The following is a 20,087-nucleotide window of genomic DNA, read 5'->3' as shown; positions in this document are numbered from 1 at the left end:
AATCTTTGTGCTTTGTTACTTTTGATATGAAGCAAAGTCTCAGATTTCAAATGACGTCCATCTTATGAGATTCAAAAAATAAATACCGTTTTGGCGCTGTTTAATGTGGCGTGACAGATCGCTGCAGCGCCTCAGTTAAAGAGAAGCGGCAGCACGGAACGCACGTGAACATCCTCTCCTCCGCTTTAATACCAGTTACAGCACGAAATAAACATGAATGAACATCTGAAGGTATGTTAAAATATAAAGTACAATCATGTCTCATGTAATCGCTCAATCAGTGTTTCAACCTCGGAAAGACGTCAATAAAACAGCTTGTAAACAATGTCACGTAACGTCACATTTACCTCAGAAAAACATTCAATGACCATACACTCATTAGTCAGCTAAGAAAGTGTACTCTAGAAAGCAACATTCTGATAAACAGGGATGTGCACAGACATTTTGGGGGGCAGGGGCTCAAGTGGAAAAAAGGGCACTTATCATAATTATTTATTTAAAAAAATAATAAACCCTTAAGTATATTAAGACAACTCTGACTTCCTTATCAATTTATTTTAATTCCCTCACACTCACGCAATTGTTTCATACATATTTCTACAAAATAATCAGTTCACACAGAGACCTTGATCTTCCTTAGTATTCACTAGTTTTATCACAAGAGCAGACAACAGCAAAGGAAACTATGCTACAATGATGTGCATGTTTTCCACACTACTATTTTCAAGTAGCTATATATTTAGAAAAAAATGACTGCACCGAGGAGAGGGACATAGTTTCACTAATAATTTGTTTATTTTGCACAAATCAATACATCGTTTTAATTCTGTTGGTTATTGGAATACATCTTTCATGTAGTGGACAATTTTAAGATTTTGGTCTATTTTTGCTTATGTCTTCTTTTACTCTAATGGAAAGAACTTAACCCTAACCCTACACATTTAGATGGTGTTTATTTTAAGCCTTCTACCATCCATCTGTTTGCATCTGTAGATTTCTTCTAAATTAACCAAAACAAGCTAATCTGCATATTTAAACACATCAAGAGTTCTTTCCCCTGAAATGTTATAATTACATTATATATTATAACAAATGCCTGCAGAGGGTGCCAAAAGCCTGCTGATTTTTGTTGTTACACAGCACAGCACGATCAAATCCACGATCAAAGCCAACCACCATAATTAAAAATATATTATTATATAGCATTTTCAAGGGCAGGGGCTCAAGCCGTCTTTTATGTCTATGTGTGCACGTGCCTGCTGATAAATATAGCTATGCACCGTTACATATTCATTATAATTTTTAATGTTCTTCAATATTTAATGCATGTTTGAATAAATCAGTTATGACAGCCACAATTTAAATGTTTATATTTCAAAAAAAACGAATTGGAGTAGAACATTGTCTATAATAAAAACATCATTGAGTGTAATTTAAGTGTTTGTATATTTAACCTTCAATATTATTATAGTAGTACCAACTCTGACTCGCATGTGTAGTTTACAGCATTAGTTGAGAGAGATTAGATGTTTTTCCACTAGAAAATTTGCCATGTACTGTAACTGAAATACTACATCCAAAATAATCGAATAATCAAATCGAATAGAAAGCATGTGAATAGTAATCGAATTGAATTGTGAAAATTGTGTCAATACCCAGCCCTATATATATATTGGTTATATATGAATTATATGAATTGGTTCATATAAAAGTAGACATTTCAAGCTTTTTATAGATGTGTTTCTCATGTCTGTGATAGATGTGATAGTAGCCTACACGCTGTGTTTTGGTTCATTTTTATGACACGCTCCAGTTCAGGGAGCTGACGGCAGAAAGCGCATCCTTTTTGTTTTCTTTATGTTTTCTTGTTATTGTGAGTTTACACAAATAAAAGTAGACCTTTAGTTTTTAATGATGCATTACTCTTATCTGTATGACCAAAAAAGATGAAGTATTTTAAGTCATTTCCTCTGTTATCAGAAAAAATGCAAGTGATCACGCTGGCGCCTCCATGTCTTGCAGTAAGAGTGCTATACTTTAGCCTCCACACTCTACGCAAACACTTGGCTATGTGCCTGAAAATAGCGCACATTTATCTAGGTTAACGTTAGAGCGAGCAGCCATGTAAAGTTGCTACTACTTACATGTTTCAATTCAAATGATAAGCTATATTTGAGGTCGATGGATGATAGGTGAAAGTTTGGATTTTCTGCCCGACATACTGTAATTACCACAAGGACCCTGTCGCTCACAAGACTGCGTGACTTCGCCTCAAGGTTGTTGTTTTTTCTGCAACTAACTGACTAATAAAAATTTTGGTCAACTAAGCCTCTTCTACAACTAACAATTAGTCAAATATTAGGGGGACCATACAAGGAAATTAATTGGCCAAAAGGTTTAGTGCCAGTTATAACTTCTGCTCCAGTTAAAAATATTAGTACACAATACAAAGGTGTACATTACAGAGATGCTTAATGAACAGATCATTATGTTTTAGCACATATCAGGCATCTTATTTTCCCAAGACTGATTCAGCACAGAACCAATCATTCAGAACGAAGTAATGTGCCAGATAGTTTTCTGATGAGCAATGCTTCAGAACAGAATGCCAAATGCCAATGCTAAAGCCTTGTTCTGAAGTCTTTGTTCCTTTCAAAAGACTCATGTGAGACTCGAGTGATTGGCCCAGATACACTTCTAAGCATATAATGAGGTTAGTTAGCATGCTTGACAATTGATAATTGCGCCGTGGGAAACTCGGCCATAGTCAGAGTGCCAGAGAATGGGAAATTTCACCCTGGACCAAACCTCGAACAGTTAACACGTCCTACCTCACTTGCACACCAGACTTCTTTGACAAGAACTCAGTGCTGTTCTCTTGTCAGGTAATTAATACTCTTGTGATTAACCATTATTGCTTTTGTAGACTTTGAAAGCAGTTCAGTTACAGGTCATTTTGTCTGCGGCACCCAGTGGATCTCATGGATCTTAACGGATGTCATCTAGTGCTTCAGATAAATCAGCTGATCTTAAAAGGGAATTATATTGAACACTGTATGAAGTCTATGGTTTATTGTAGGATCAGAGAGTGATCAGATAGGGCCACCAGCTGTTCTCTCAAGAGGAGAGTCTGTGCAGATAAAAATGTCTCAAATAGCTGTAGCTTAAATCCACTATTACAGGATAAGCCCATACCTGAGAGGAATAACAAGATCATTGAAAAAACATATGGAGCGACAGGTCAGGAGACTAAAATACCTCAACAGAACTGCTGTGGAGATGACACAGTCCTTGAACCACAGTAGATGGCACATTTGTTTGAAAATGGCCTAATTTTCCAAAACATAATTAAGTTGCAAAAGAACACATTTTTACCTTTCATAATAATGTGAGACCATAGTAGTTTTTGCTAAGACAAGGACCACAATTACAAACTCGATTCCAAAAAAGTTGGGACACTGTATAAATTGTGAATAAAAAAGGAATGCAATAATTTACAAATCTCATAAACTTATATTTTATTCACAATAGAATATAGATAACATATCAAATGTTGAAAGTGAGACATTTTGAAATGTCATTTTCGATTTCATGAGAGCTACACATTCCAAAAAAGTTGGGACAGGTAGCAATAAGAGGCCGGAAAAGTTAAATGTACATATAAGGAACAGCTGGAGGACCAATTTGCAACTTATTAGGTCAACTGGCAACATGATTGGGTATAAAAAGAGCCTCTCAGAGTGGCAGTGTCTCTCAGAAGTCAAGATGGACAGAGGATCACCAATTCCCCCAATGCTGCACCGAAAAATAGTGGAGCAATATCAGAAAGGAGTTTCTCAGAGAAAAATTGCAAAGAGTTTGTAGTTATCATCATCTACAGTGCATAATATCATCCAAAGATTGAGAGAATCTGGAACAATCTCTGCGTAAGGGTCAAGGCCAGAAAACCATACTGGATGCCCGTGATCTTCGGGCCCTGAGACGGCACTGCATCACATACTCAGGGCTCAGGAATACTTCCAGAAAACATTGTCGGTGAACACAATCCACCGTGCCATTCGCCGTTGCCGGCTAAAACTCTATAGGTCAAAAAAGAAGCCATATCTAAACATGATCCAGAAGCGCAGGCATTTTCTCTGGGCCAAGGCTCATTTAAAATGGACTGTGGCAAAGTGGAAAACTGTTCTGTGGTCAGATGAATCAAAATTTGAAGTTCTTTTTGGAAAACTGGGACGCCATGTCATCCGGACTAAAGAGGACAAGGACAACCCAAGTTGTTATCAGCGCTCAGTTCAGAAGCCTGCATCTCTGATGGTATGGGGTTGCATGAGTGCGTGTTGCATGGGCAGCTTACACATCTGGAAAGGCACCATCAATGCTGAAAGGTATATCCAAGTTCTAGAACAACATATTCTCCCATCCAGACGTCGTCTCTTTCAGGGAAGACCTTGCATTTTCCAACATGACAATGTCAGACCACATACTGCATCAATTACAACATCATGGCTGCGTAGAACAAGGATCCGGGTACTGAAATGACCAGCCTGCAGTCCAGATCTTTCACCCACAGAAAACATTTGGCGCATCATAAAGAGGAAGATGCGACAAAGAAGACCTAAGACAGTTGAGCAACTAGAAGCCTGTATTAGACAAGAATGGGACAACATTCCTATTCCTAAACTTGAGCAACTTGTCTCCTCAGTCCCCAGATGTTTGCAGACTGTTATAAAAAGAAGAGGGGATGCCACACAGTGGTAAACATGGCCTTGTCCCAACTTTTTTGAGATGTGTTGATGCCATGAAATTTAAAATCAACTTATTTTTCCCTTAAAATGATACACTTTCTCAGTTTAAACATTTGATATGTCATCTATGTTGTATTCTGAATGAAATATTGAAATTTGAAACTTCCACATCATTGCATTCTGTTTTTATTCACAGTTTGTACAGTGTCCCAACTTTTTTGGAATCGGGTTTGTAATATTGTTCATACTTAGACTAAGAATTTGAACAAACTGCATGATTTTCAACTCGCAAATGATTAAAAAGGGACCCCTATCTGGCTCACGTGATGATTGTGGTGCTCGCAGACTTCTGTATGCTGATGTAATCTGAACGCTCAAACTCTTGAGGTCAAGGTTGAAGTGATCAGATTTCTATCCTTCTCGTATGCATCTTGGAGGGAGTTTACACTTGGTATTTTCATGATGGCAAAACCATACGATCAGTAAAAATGCATGAAGTGACCAGGTCTAAGCACTTGTATTGAGACTCATGCTTGGACACTTTTTCACAATTTTTGACAAACAGACCAGAAGTCATTCATTTGCGTTAGTTAGATGCGGCACAGCTTGTTAATGTGATTCAGACTTTAAAATTGCTTTAAAAAAGAAGCAATACAAAGTCCTTGAACAAGGAAAGCAATAGAAATGTAGTAACTAAGTCAAGTTTAATTATATTTCCCAACAAAGATAATTATTTCATCATATGTACATATGGTTTAATCATATACATAAGGTTTAAAAGTAAATGATGGGAAGAAAATAAACGACAGGAAGTAAATAAGCAAAAATAGAGGGTGAGATGGTGAGTATTTGGGAAAAGAAACGAGATTCCATATCCAGTGGAATACCTCAAGAAATATTGTTAAATTCGTGGAAATTATGACCAACCCACAAAACACAAAGCCGCATATGGCCTTAAATGATCATAATCACATTGCTTCTTTTTACAATCCTACTAACCTTTAATTTAGACTAAAAAACCTTTTCATGTGAGTGAAGAAGCTGACGTCTTGAGTGGCATTTGCACATTTTGACATGCCAGTGACTATATGCCACTGCAGTAGATGCATCTTGCAGTATTAAGGTTAACGATTAATTGATTAAATGATCGTTCATTTAAATGATGACTGATCATGGGAATTTGTGTAAAAATCATATTCCAGTAACACTTCAGTTTAGGGTCCAATTCTCACTATTAACTAGTTGCTTATTAGCATGCATATTACTAGGATATTGGCTGTTTATTAGTTCTTATAAAGCACATATTAATGCCTTATTCTGCATGACCATATTCTACAAAAGTCATAGTTAATAGTTAGTTAATAGTGAGAATTGGACCCTAATCTAAAGTGTGATCAACATTCCTATTTCCAATGGAGAGTAGTACAAGAGATGCGTTGTGTTTTCTGATCCTGACTTTATGCATATGAAGAATTTTGGGATCCAGTTTGATCTTTGGTGCGTTAAATTTTTTTTGAAGTTTTGAGGCTAGACCATATGCGACTGCCTGACCAAATGTGATGTATTCTAATTAAAACTATGAGCAAAAGATGATAATTACCAACGTTTGATGCGTCGAAAATTTTGGCAACTGAGTTTTTTGGCTGAATTGGAATTGGAGGGCAGAAATCATTGACTAAAACATTGATATTTGATTTTGACTGTGTATTTGCACACAACATAGATATGCTACAATAGATAAAACATGTGGATGCTAAGGCTGGTTTGACAGTATTGATTTTGATTTTAATCAATTTTCATTGTGATGAACAGATATCAATTTTTAAATCCCAATAATCTGTTGATACATGAACAAACAGCTCATTTTTATTTTCAGTTTTTGGCTGAATAAAAACTTTAAAAATATATATTTTTTAAATTGATTTCAGCGCTATTATTTTCAGTGCATCACTAACGTTAATCTTTAAATGTATGAAAAATATTAGCCTTTCTGTAGCAAAGCATGGTGCTAGCAATATCAAGGTCATGGGTTTGAATCCCAGGGAATACAGGTATTAGAAAAATTTAGAATGCAAATAAGTTGTTTTGGGTGACTTTTGGTGGTTATTTTTTTTGTTGTGGAATCGTGGGTATACTTGGGCTGGGTATTGCCACAATTTTCACAATTCTATTCGATTTTGATTCACAAGCTTGCGACTTGATTCAATTTAATATCAATATCGATTTAATTGGGGTATGTATCAGTACAATACATGGCAAATTTTGTCAAGGAAAAAAATATCTCCCAACTAATGCTGTAAACAGGGAACACCATTGAATACATTACTATAACATTAAAGCTTAAAATGAATTGATTTGTATTGGCTACTTACATTTAATTTATGCATAAGGACATTTTTATGATAATAACTTTAACAACATAATTATGTTTCTACTCAGTTTTTGAAATATAAACTTTTAAATGATAGCTGTCATAAAAACATAATGGATTTATTCAAACATTAAAAGAACCGTACAATATGCAATGCAGTGCATATATTTAGCAAATTACTCCTCTCTAGAGTTAGTTTTCTAGCTTTCTATCGAGTTTATGGTCATTGAACGGCTTTTCTGAGGTAAATGTAACATTACATGATAGGGTTGTCACAGTACCAAAATTTCAGTAATCTGTACCAATACCAGTCTAATTTTGCAGTTCTCTGTACCAATTTCAGTACCAGAACAAAAACTGTTGAATTAAGTTCTTGTTCTAAAATGTTGTCCTATTTTGTATTGTCCATTGGTTAACACTGTCAATCATTGCAGTTTCCAATTCAGTCACGCATTTAAATATAGTTGTCAATCCAGAAACTTTGCATTGTACTTAGCAGCATGAAAACTAAACTTGTATTCAGATTGTGAATTGTGAACCAACTCCAGGTTACGGCTAAGGAGATGTGCTTCCTCTTTAAAAACACATTTAAATAGAATGTCAAATAAATAGTTTAAAATTACGTGTTGCCGTGCAACAACCTAAACATCCCAGCATTAACGCCCCCCATAAATTTAGTTAATAAAGCAGCTCTGTTCTATGGAAACTTGTTTCTGCCACTAAATAAAAAATAAAAAAGGTAATAATTTCAGCTTTTTATATTTTTTATCTCAGAATTCCGTGATATAAACTCACAATTGTAAGAAAAGATGTAAGAACTGGGAGAAAAAAGTGAGAATTGCGAGATAAACACAATTATGAGTTATAAAGTCAGAATTGTGAGATAAAAAGTCGCAATTATATTTTAAACTTTTTTTATTCTGTGACAAAAACAAGCTTCCGTAATGTTCACATACCACTATTTAAACAGAAAAGCTAGCAAAATGGTATTTAGGACACTCCTAGAATTGCTCAGTTTATTATTGTTTGAATTTCATAATAAAATTGACAGAATTTGAAAGACTTTGCCTCTCTTTTGATATAAAACAAAGTTTTGTTCATTCATCAACTGAAAAGAGAGACCGTTAACACTTGGGATTTAAGAATTGATATCCATTCATCAAAATGAAAATCGATTAAAATCCATAAACCAATATTTTTACCCAGCTGTAAGATAAATTCACAAAAATTTTTTTTTACCATGTTGAATAAGCGGAGAGTAAAGGCCCGTTCACACCAAGGAGGATAACTATAAAGATAACTATAACGATAAATATATTTATTCTAAGCGTGTGCTTGTCTGTCACTTTAAATGCTTGAGCTTGTTACAGCAGGATGGATTCTGATTGGCTGATATTTTTATTATTCATCAGCTGGATAAAATCATTCTGAAAGTGATTCCAATTATATTGTTTCTCTGTGCCATTATCGTTATAGCTGAGGTGTGGACTCTGCTATTCTTAATATTGAGAATGATTTTTAGAACAATATCTTTATCGTTATCTTTATAGTTATCATCCTTGGTGGGAACGGCCTCAACGGGTTCTTCATGACCATTGTGAAAGTTTCCTGCGACTGCTACTAGGAGTCAAAATGCCACAATCATACACAAATGTCTGAGATAGTGGAAATGAGATTAGAGTAGGAAAGCACCACTTACATTGTCTGCAGAGATCTATTTTCAGTTTGCTTTTGTGCATTTCAAGACTTTGAAGTGGCTAATTTAACAAGTTGTTTTGTTATTTTCATTACAATAATGTACTTGAGATGACCTTGTCGGCTTCCACTTGCAGCAGTCTAAAAGATGTTTTGTTTATAGTCACATGGTTTGTTTTAAACAAAACATAATTACGTTTCTGTTGGACAAGCTTTGCATATTATGAGCCAAGTCAATGTTTAATCTTAACCCTGTGTGTGTGTCTTCCAGAGCTGCGGTGTAGTTGTGGGGTGCAATGGAGGATGGGAAGCCTGTGTGGGCGCCCCACCCAACCGACGGGTTCCAGTTGGGCATGATAGTGGACATCGGTGCAGATGCACTCACCATAGAACCTCTCAATCAGAGAGGAAAGGTAAGAAGTCAGCTTTGAAATTTATCCTGTGATCATTTAACCGGTGGCCAAGCAGGTGGCAGCCATTGATTCTGTGCCACATTATCGTGCCTCATATGTTGATGTGAAGGAAAACTTGTTGCTAAGCACCTGTGATGATCCTCGGCTGAGCCCAGCGAACCTCAGGCGATCATGTGATCAGCGTTTCTGCTGACGTGCTGAGTCTTTCCCACCACACGCATGATTAACTTCATGATGTGTATAAAAGGCCTCCAGGTATCTGAGCAATAGGTAAAATGTGAGAACATGTGTATGTAGAATAGTGCTATGCCATGTAATGGTGTCACTTGCAGGGGGTTTGAATAAGTAATAAGGTCTACCTGCTGCAGGTGTGCGGATCTCATTACACTCAGTGTATATTCATTAGAGAAAAAAAGCCACCTGTGTCTCAACTACTTATACACTCCCTTAGAGATGGCGGCACTGTGTGTGTAGTGTGGGATATTTCTAAAAAAAAAATAAAAATAAAAATCACCTTCCCACAAAGACAGTAGACTAAATAATGTACTATCTTTGGTCTAAAATGTTGCAAGGTGTATTTTAGGGTTGGGGCTTGTCATTAGGAACTATAATTCCTGATGTGACATCCATTTTTTTCTTCCTTATTGTGACGTATAAGTGAAACAGCTTCTCAAATGAGAAAAAAAATGTAGAGCAGGTAAACTCGATTTTGTCCATCAGGGATTAATTAGATCGTTCCATCGTTGTTGTTTGCTATTGCTGTGATCTCATGTGAGTGACAGATTGTCCTGCCCTCATGTCAGTAAACTCGTCATAAGAGAAGAGATGACACTGCAATAGGGAGGGGAGGTTATTTTGACTACAAGGGCACGTGAATAAAAAAAATAATGATGTGCATGGATAAATCATTTATTATAAATACTGCAATATTCAACAAAAATAAGAATGGTCAATTTTGATTTCATGGTGACTTTAATATATGAAATTATGGCCCTGTTCACACCTGGTATTAAGATGTGTTTTGGTCGATCGGATCACAGGGAGACACATTGCCGTTTACACCTGGTGTTTTAATCCATCTCTTTTGTCCACTTTCAACTAGGGCTGGGACAATACATCGATTCTTGATTCGCGATACAATTATTCTATATCGATTCTGAGCTTAGTTTTTAACAGCAGATGGCACTACGTGCTTTAGAAACAGCCGTAGCCTGCCTGCTTCCGATTCCTTACACACACCACTTAAAGCTAAAATAATTATTCATAAAGTTTGACAAGGTTGAAGCGAATTACAAGGGTGTTCGCAGTGGGCTGTTTACATTCATCTCACATCATAAAAGCATTCTGAGCTGAGATGCAAGTATATTTATCCACTTACATGACTCAGCCAAACGCACAAGCGCTTTCCAGCACTCTTCTTCATGAGTATTTGAGTGTGCGGTTAGGTTAGCCTAGAGCGCCATCTGCTGTTAAAAACTAAGCTCAGAATCGATTCCAGAGAGTATTGCGATACATTCGGAAAATATCAGAATTGATCCAGAATAATTGAATCTTAAATCGATGTACAGTACAGTCCAAAAGTTTGGAACCACTAAGATTTTTAATGTTTTTAAAAGAAGTTTCGTCTGCTCACCAAGGCTACATTTATTTAATTAAAAATACAGTAAAAAAAACAGTAATATTGTGAAATATTATTACAATTTAAAATAACTGTGTACTATTTAAATATATTTGACAAAGTAATTTATTCCTGTGATGCAAAGCTGAATTTTCAGCATCGTTACTCCAGTCTTCAGTGTCACATGATCCTTCAGAAATCATTCTAATATGCTGATTTGCTGCTCAAGAAGCATTTATGATTATTTTCAATGTTGAAAACAGTTGTGTACTTTTTTTTTCAGGATTCCTTGATGAATAGAAAGTTCAAAAGAACAGCATTTATCTGAAATACAAAGCTTCTGTAGCATTATACACTACTGTTCAAAAGTTTGGGGTCAGTAAGAATTTTTATTTTTATTTTTTTGAAAAGAAATTAAAGAAATGAATACTTTTATTCAGCAAGGATGCATTAAATCAATCAAAAGTGGCAGTAAAGACATTTATAATGTTACAAAAGATTAGATTTCAGATAAACACTGTTCTTTTGAACTTTCTATTCATCAAATAATCCTGAAAAAAAATATTGTACACAAATATTTTGTACAATTGTACACATTAAATGTTTCTTGAGCAGCAGATCAGCATATTAGAATGATTTCTGAAGGATCATGTGACACTGAAGACTGGAGTAATGATGCTGAAAATTCAGCTTTGCCAACACAAGAATAAATTACTTTGTGAAATATATTCAAATAGTACACAGTTATTTTAAATTGTAATAATATTTCACAATATTACTGTTTTTACTGTATTTTTAATTAAATAAATGTAGCCTTGGTGAGCAGACAAAACTTCTTTTAAAAACATAAAAATCTTAGTGGTTCCAAACTTTTGGACTGTACTGTATATTCCCAGCCCTACTTTCAACCACTTCTGTCCTGATTTCTTCGAGGGGAGGGTCTGTGAGTGGGTAAATCTATTGGCTTTTTTCAGATGTTTCGATCTAATGGAAGAAATAAGCTTGCACAATTTAAATATGAACGCGACAGGAGACGATGGAAAAACATATGGAGAGAATCAGCTTTCGTTTCTGCTCTGACAGCCGCAAGACCGGCCGAACGCTGTGAGTGTGTATTAGAAATCAGGAATGGTGAGAGAACATTGTGCTTGGTACATTTTTCATCTTCAAACCAAACTTGGGTCTTCAGCCGACAAAGTTTAAATCCCATCTGGTGAGCGCGCTTCCCATAATTTTTACGCATTAGGTCAGTAGGTGGAAAGTAGGCATCTTTTGTGGCTGTTCGAACACATTCGACAACATGAGTGTCTACACTACGAAAGCAGTCCGGTCAAATGTGTTTTCGACTACCTCTGGAAGTGGCAAAAGTGGACAAGCTCAAAACGTTTTTAGACCCTGTTTACACCTATTTAGCGTTGTCCACTTGTAATCCGATCCACCAAAATGTAAGTCATGTAGTGCAACCAACACGTAGACACATGCACACAAAAAATAGAACAGGAAATTATATCATAGAGAGGACTCCTACAGACCATCATGACTTTGTGTCAAGGTCTGTAAGTTTCAAATTTAAGACCATTTCACCTTTTATGACAAAGCCCTCTTCAGACCTTTCATTAGCTCACCAAATTACAAAATTTTCTTGAAAATGGTATTTTTCAAAACAATATGAAACCAACACAAATACAATCAGTACATTTCTAAGAACTGTGTGTTTTAAACTGTAGATTTAATTTTTTTCTTCATCATTGTCCCTCTTATGGCTTGTTTCCACCGAGCAGTATGGTACAGTACAGTAAAGTACCCAATTATTTCCATTTTGATTGTCAGAAGTTGTGAAGGTTACCAAAATATCGAACCGTACCATACCACACCCTTCCGTTAGGGTACCTAGCACAGTAGCCTGGTACCTAAAGGGTGGAGCTAGACTCATTGCAGAACGTTGATTGGTTGACAGAGAATTGTCACTTGTGCATGCTACACGGGGAATGACAACACAAGAGGTGCCATTTTTAAACATACAGTTGAAACACAATACCATTGCAACACAAAAAGATCTGCTCTGTGTCCTCCAATGTTGTTTACTGTCGTTTTCTTCTCGAGAGAATGACGTTGATTGCTACTTTCCGGTATACACCACGCCTATCAAGTAAGGGAACTGCTGGCGGTGGAAACGCAAGTCGGATCAGGGTTTACTATCCCGAATCATACTATACTGTACCGCTCGGTGGAAACGAGCCATTATTTGTCATTGATCCACTAGCTTTTATTAACAAATGGTAAACAATGTGTGAAAAGTTCCCACTAGAATTTATAAAGGTTGTGAATGTTTTTAGGTCAAAGAGGTAGATGATATTGATGACATTGAGACAGATAATATCTTTCCAGCGAGGTCCTAATGTAAATGGCTTATATACATGTGAGGGAGTGGATAAATGTAAAGCAGGAACGTCAGCATGGACAAGATGGGTTTTCTGGGAAAGGTCAGCCTGTCTCATCTCGCTCTGAATAACACACCGATGTGCTGGACAGTTTTGGGTGTCTTATTATGTGTCATGTAATGGATTTCACAGCTTATGTTCTCACCTTTCACATTAACATGACTTTACTGTTTCTTCTCCACATTATGGCTGCCATTAGACACAATCAATCATGGCTGACCTAGCACCGCTCTTCAGTGTCATTTGCACAGTCGTAATGTATGAAGACCTTGAATGTTTATAGCTTCACACCTCAGTGAAAGTAACCAGACAGACTCTGAAATGAAAGAACAAACGGCTGCCATCGTCTACTTGTTTTTTGTCACATTAATCTTCTGTGTGGTCGTAAACAGTGTGTGCTTTTATTAATATGGATAAATAGTGAAATAGGTCAATGTAGGCCATTATTGTTAGGCCAGTTTTTTTGGTTTGGCAAGAGGTCACAAAGTTGATGATGCTCATTTTGACTTTGCAGACGTTCCTGGCTCCCATCAGTCAAGTCTTTCCTGCTGAGGATGATGTAAACAAACATGTCGAAGACAACTGTAAGTATATAACTTCTTTGGGGTGCATCAGCCAATAGTATCACGTTAAATACTTATAGCTTATGTTGTACAGTGATATGCTCATATTTACTTGGCTTCCAGGTTCTCTTATGTACTTGAATGAGGCCACTCTTCTAAACAACATCCGTGTCCGTTACAGCAAAGACTTGATCTATGTAAGTCAAATGCCTGTTCTGTATTTTTGTTTTTCATTATTTCAATGCCTTTCTGAAGGCCAAAACTACTTAAGTACACGATTACTTGGCCAACACATAAAATGAGCATGGTCCAGTTGTACAAACTTAAGATGTGTTCACATTAGCAAAAATGTGCAGTTAAAAAAGGTTTTATATGTAGAAACCTATAATCAACATCTTTAAATCAATAGTGTTATACTTCTTTGTTTTGAATTCAATTATATAATTTGCATTGTAGTTCTTTCCTTTATTAAAGCCATTGATATTTAATACAGTCATTAATACAGTCTTGTACTTTTGTTTTTTTGTCTAATTTTGAAATACTTTTTGCTTTAAATCAAAGTTTGTAATGTTGTGATAATAGTGTGGCTGGTTTGCTACATGGCTTTTAGCTCTTTATCAAAGACTTTTTTTTAAATCACTAGGGGGAAATGAATCAAAAAAATATTTTTGGAACAGGAATTGTTGCACTCTATTGCTGTCTTCCCTGTCCCCTTGTACTCCTTTAGTTTGACTAACAGATAGTCCTGTTCCAAGCTCAGACCATTAAAGGGATAGTTCACCCAAAAATGAAAATTACCCCATGATTTACTCATCCTCAAGCCATCCTAGGTGTATATGACTATCTTCTCTCTGACAAACACAATCGGAGTTATATTAAAAATATCCCAGCTCTTCCAAGCTTTATAATGGAAGTGAATGGTAATCATCATAAAAGTAATCCATACGCCATAAGCCGGAACTCGATTCTCTTGTGAACGCGTGAACGGCTGTTACCGGAAACCAGAGATTTTAGTCTTTAAAGTTATAAATATGGACATTTTTCTTACAAAAACCCATCGCTTCGCTTCAGAAGGTCTTTATTAACCCTTTTATGATGGATGGATTCACTTTTTTGGGCTTCAAAATCTAGGGTACCATTCACTCCCATTATAAAGCTTGGAAGAGCCAGGATATTTTTAATATAACTCCAATTGTGTTTGGCTGAAAGAAGAAAGTCATATACACCTAGGAAGGCTTGAGGGTGAGTAAGTTATGGGATAATTTTGGGGTGAACTAACTCTTTAAGTTTAAGGCAGTGTGTTTTGGGCAGGCTGGGATGTTTAAATGAACAGATTAATGTTTTTAAAGAACCACAACAGGCACTTGCATTTTAAATTAAACACATCACCTTCAAATATGTATAAAAAATTGATTCTCTGATTAATTAAAGCCTCTTCTAATGAAACTTCATTTTAAATTTCAACTGATTTGGGTCTTTGAATCTTAAGCAAGCGCATGATACATTCACATATTTTGCTTAACAGTCGCCTCAGGGCACTTTCAGATTCATACTAAACCCCACAGATCTCATTGGCAAGCATGCCTGCAGGTTACGGAGCTGATGGGCATGTTATTGTCGTGCTCCAGCGGCCCTTATTAGCCTCTCATCTGAGATACGCCGGTCCGGCTGTCAGCGCACGCTCATCAGCACAGCGCACAAGCCTGTCAAGAGACTGCCCAGGCCCTGCCCTAGTGTGACTGCACGTCTCAGATGACCCAGCTAATCCTGCCCAGACGCTATCAAGTTGCCCAATGCACTTAATTAGGTCCTGTGAGGTACCGGTGCTCTGCACGCCGTGGCTAACCTGAAAGTATGAGGCTTTGAGTGACAGCAGTTAAAACATTGCTCCTATGTCTGGGCCGTCCGACTTGTGAACTTTTTGGTTTGGAGTACCAGTTTGTCCAAATTATGGAAGACTGCGAATACAAACTCACACACCCAACAATGAATGTTTAATTTGTTCTCGGACACTGTGTGTTTTATTTCAGACTTTTGTGGCTAACATCCTGATTGCTGTGAACCCGTATTTCGACATCCCTAAACTCTACTCCCCAGAGTCCATTAAGAGCTATCAGAGACGCTCTTTGGGGACACTTCCCCCTCATGTCTATGCTATTGGTGAGTGGACGTATGAATGTCTGTCTAATTGGACACTTGAGGATTCAGTTCTAAGCACAAAGAAAATATATTTTTTTTAAGGTAACTACATTATTGACAGTGTCTTGATAAACGTCTCTCTCTCTCTCTCTGTCTCAGCTGATAAAGCCTACAGAGACATGAAGGTTCTGAAGATGAGTCAGTCCATCATTGTGTCCGGTGAATCTGGTGCTGGAAAAACAGAAAACACAAAGTTTGTTCTCAGGTGTGTTAACTCTGTCTATTTATGGAATGATGAAAACACTTCAGTTAACATGTCCTATATGTATACAAGGGTCCAAATTCATTTATTTATTTAGACACACCTGCTAATGGTGAATTTAGACATTTTTTTTTAAGATATGAAAATGGTACCCTAGATTTTGAAGACCCAAAAAGCACATCCATCCATCATAAAAGTAATCCATACGACTCCAGATGATTAATAAAGGCCTTCTGAAGCGCGGTGATGCGGTTTCATAAGAAAAATATTTATATTTGTAACTTTATAAACTATAAACACCGGCTTCTGGTAATGGTCGTACATGAGTCGAGTTCCGGCAGAAGAGTAACCTCTGATCGCATGGCGTATTGACGAACGCAGAAGTGCAGAGGATAGAGCAAAAAAAAAAAAAAAACACTGGTCACGAATTAGAAGTCTAAAACAAGAATTTTTAAACTGAAATGTTGGAGGATTTTGATATAAGAGAAGAGGAGCTTGAGCTTGAGTCAGCCCTTTTTGTTTGAACCACAAGGCGTCTAAGCTTACGCTACTCCAACATCCTACGTCATACGTTGGGTCAGAGGTCACTCTTCTGCCATAAGTCGACTTGCATACGGATGTTTATTGGAAGCTGGATATTATAGTTTATAAAGTTATAAATAAGGATTTTTTTTATCACTTCGCTTCAGAAGGCCTTTATTGGAGTAATATGGATTACTTTTACGATGGATGGATGCACTTTTTTGGGCTTCAAAATCTAGGGTACCATTCAGTCCCATTATAAAGATTGGAAGAGCCAGGATATTTTTAAATATAACTCAAGATTGTGTTTGGCTGAAAGAAGAAATTCATATACGGCTAGGATGGCTTGAGGGTGAGTAAATTATGGGATAATTTTTGGGTGAACTATCCCTTTAATATAACAGTTATTCCACATGTGTTTCACCACATTTTGAAAAAAATGGGTAGGTATACATTTTTCACTGATGTAATAATGTTAGAAGAAATATTACTTGAGGAACAAATCAGCATATTAGAATGATTTCTGAAGGATCATGTGACAATGAAGACTGAAGAAATGAGGGTGAAAATTCAATTCCCTTTCGAATTGGAACTCGCACTGCAGCCGAAGACACTTCCCCAAAGTGTCTTCAGATGCAGTGTCTCGTTCCCCTTCTCAGGGAACCATGGTTACATGCATAACCTGAGATGCTTTGCCATTACAGGAATAAATTACATTTTTTAAAATATATTCAAATAGAAAACAGTTATTTTAAAAGGTAATACTTCACAATGTTATGTTTTTTGTATGTTGTATTTTGATCAAATAAATGCAACTTTGTTGAGCATAAAAAACTTATTTCAAAAACATTTAAAAAATCTTACCAAACATTTGAATAGTAGCATGTTGCAGTGCTCAATAATGGTAAGTAAATGTTTTATTGAACCAGTTTTGTCATTAATGTTATCGTGTCTTGATACTATATCTGTTTAATTTCAGGTATTTAACTACATCTTATGGAACTGGTCAAGATATAGATGAGAGGATTGTTGAAGGTAGGTTCTCCAGAGACACTTAGAGCTGGTTGTGTCTAGTGTTTGATTTTTGCATATGATGCAAAAACTATGTTTGGAATATGTCTGTTCCATGCAGCCAACCCCTTGCTTGAAGCTTTTGGAAATGCAAAGACGGTCAGGAACAACAACAGCAGTCGATTTGGAAAGTTTGTGGAAATCCATTTTAATGAGAAGGTAAACTTTGTCTTAGTCTGAAGACAAGAGTGTGGAAGACTTCATGTAGTAACTAATCGTGTTCACTGTGTCTTCAGAATGCAGTTGTGGGCGGTTTTGTCTCGCACTATCTGCTGGAGAAGTCTCGGATTTGCATGCAGAGTCCAGAAGAGCGAAACTATCATATATTTTACAGACTCTGCGCAGGGGCATCGGAGGACATCAGGAACATGCTTCATCTCAACTCTCCGGAAAACTTCCGGGTCAGTTTTCTTCCTGTGTATTGTGTATCAGGAAGCTGGAAATCATTTTACCAAGCCTAGACACTCTTTTCAGCAGGAAAGTTTGAGACTCTCTGTTATAATTGGTGCAATGAAAGCCATCTGACATCTGTGACTATAACAGACTGTATCAAAGCTCAATGCCAAATGAAGTGGGGATGCATTTTATCAAATCGAATAAAGTCAATTAAAGAGATAGTTCACCCAAAAATGAAAATTCTGTAATCATTTACTCACTCTCAAGTTGTTCCAAACTTTAATTTCTATTAATTTCTATTGTTCTATAAACTATTATGTAAACTATTAATTTCTTTGTTCTGCTGTACACAAAAGAAGATATTTGGAAAAATATTTGCAACCAAGCAGCTCTAGCCCCCCATTGACTACCATAGTATTTATTTTTCCTACTATGGTAGTCAATGGGGGGCGAGGTATGCTTGGTTACAAACATTCTTCCAAATATCTTCCTTTGTGTACAGCAGAACAAAGAAATTAATACACCTTTGGAACAACTTGAGAGCGAGTAAATGATGACAGAATTTTAATTTTTGGGTGAACTATCCCTTTAAGACCTTAGTTTATTTCATATGCCCTCATATATGTGAGATACCATGAAACCGTAGATATGCCACTAGATGGCATATTTGCTTTACAATGACTGTGAATGTATTTCTGCAGGTTCTGTACTCGTTTATTAACTTTCCTCATTGTGTGTTTGTGTTTCACTCAGTATTTGAATCGCGGCTGCACCCGATACTTTGCAAACAAGGACTCAGATAAACAGATCATGCAAAACAGGAAAAGTCCTGAGGTATGTAGACTCATCTTTGTTTGTCAGTACCGTGATGAATCTTTTTCCTCCTCCTTGTGTGCTGATACAAATTTGTGACAAATATGAAGTAATAAACAGCACTAAGCTAAGCTGTAGGAAAGATTTCAGATTCATTTTTGTTATATGATCAAGTCCTCAGAGTTTCCTTTGTTCATATAGTAAAAATTAAGACTAAGGGACCTTGACCGCAGTCAAAATCTCTGAAGTTGCAGGATCACCATTTTGCTTCAAATAGAATTAGTTACATTACCCTCAGAAATTAGTTCACGTCTTTGATGAATTATGTAAAGTGTAATAAATTCCAGCGTTGTTTTGTTGTGTTTGCACACCGCCCTCTCTGGAGACTGAGCCCATCAATTGATGTTATTGTTATCAAGGGCCATTATTATAAATCATCGTTGTGTTGAATCCCTGTAGAGGTGATGAGATATTCATTAGCTGCTGTGCAGTAGTTCATTTGCTAGCTCAACACCGTCTGTTTCACTACATTTTCAGATGAAAATCTGAGATTAGTTTCTTACCCCAAATTCACAGATGGTACTTTTCTTGTTTTTGTTTTTTTTCTCTCCTTTTTTTTTCTCATCCTTGAACAATTGAATCTCATAATGACTTTGGACATTAGGATATTTATGAAATCCATCTTTAATTGTGATTCAAATTAGATTTTTCTTTGCTCAAGCTCTGGTCCCAAACCTAGTGAGCTTAATAAGCAGTATCCTTTTAAGACTACACCCTAACCAAGATTGAACCTCATAATTGACTGACTTGGAACTCGTTACAAAGGCAGCAAGTCCACGCCACAGAAATAGCAGTTGATGTTAAAGGCACAATATGTACGATTTTTGGATTAAAATATCGAAAAACTACTAGAACATTGTTATATATTTTGTTGACTTGTGTTCTTGCATGATCCTTGATGTTTCCAAGAATGGTTAAATCCAGAGAAATAAGCAATTTTAACCAGGACATGGATCGTGTCCGTGCATCACCTATCAA

The 20,087-nt window shown here is 36.5% G+C and overlaps 1 protein-coding gene across 8 annotated transcripts in view; it reads left to right on the top strand.

Moving 5' to 3' along the window:
• Positions 1-20,087, top strand: part of myo6b (myosin VIb) — an 84,329-nt gene that overhangs the window by 12,099 nt on the left and 52,143 nt on the right. For all 8 annotated transcript variants that reach the window (XR_007185082.1, XR_007185083.1, XM_048192253.1 and 5 more), the window contains 9 exons: positions 9,083-9,224; positions 13,798-13,867; positions 13,970-14,043; positions 15,877-16,006; positions 16,145-16,250; positions 17,749-17,804; positions 17,902-17,999; positions 18,077-18,241; positions 18,990-19,070. Coding sequence is in view for 6 of the 8 variants with exons in the window: in XM_048192253.1 (XP_048048210.1) it covers positions 9,108-9,224; positions 13,798-13,867; positions 13,970-14,043; positions 15,877-16,006; positions 16,145-16,250; positions 17,749-17,804; positions 17,902-17,999; positions 18,077-18,241; positions 18,990-19,070 (897 nt within the window). In the remaining 2 variants the exon portion in view is untranslated. The remainder of the gene's footprint in view (positions 1-9,082; positions 9,225-13,797; positions 13,868-13,969; positions 14,044-15,876; positions 16,007-16,144; positions 16,251-17,748; positions 17,805-17,901; positions 18,000-18,076; positions 18,242-18,989; positions 19,071-20,087) is intronic.

This window comes from Megalobrama amblycephala, linkage group LG5 (genome assembly GCF_018812025.1).
Source record: "Megalobrama amblycephala isolate DHTTF-2021 linkage group LG5, ASM1881202v1, whole genome shotgun sequence".
Classification (NCBI taxonomy): Eukaryota; Metazoa; Chordata; class Actinopteri; order Cypriniformes; family Xenocyprididae; genus Megalobrama; species Megalobrama amblycephala.
The sequence above is the reverse complement of the archived record's forward strand: the minus strand, read 5'-3'. Positions and strand labels throughout refer to the sequence as shown.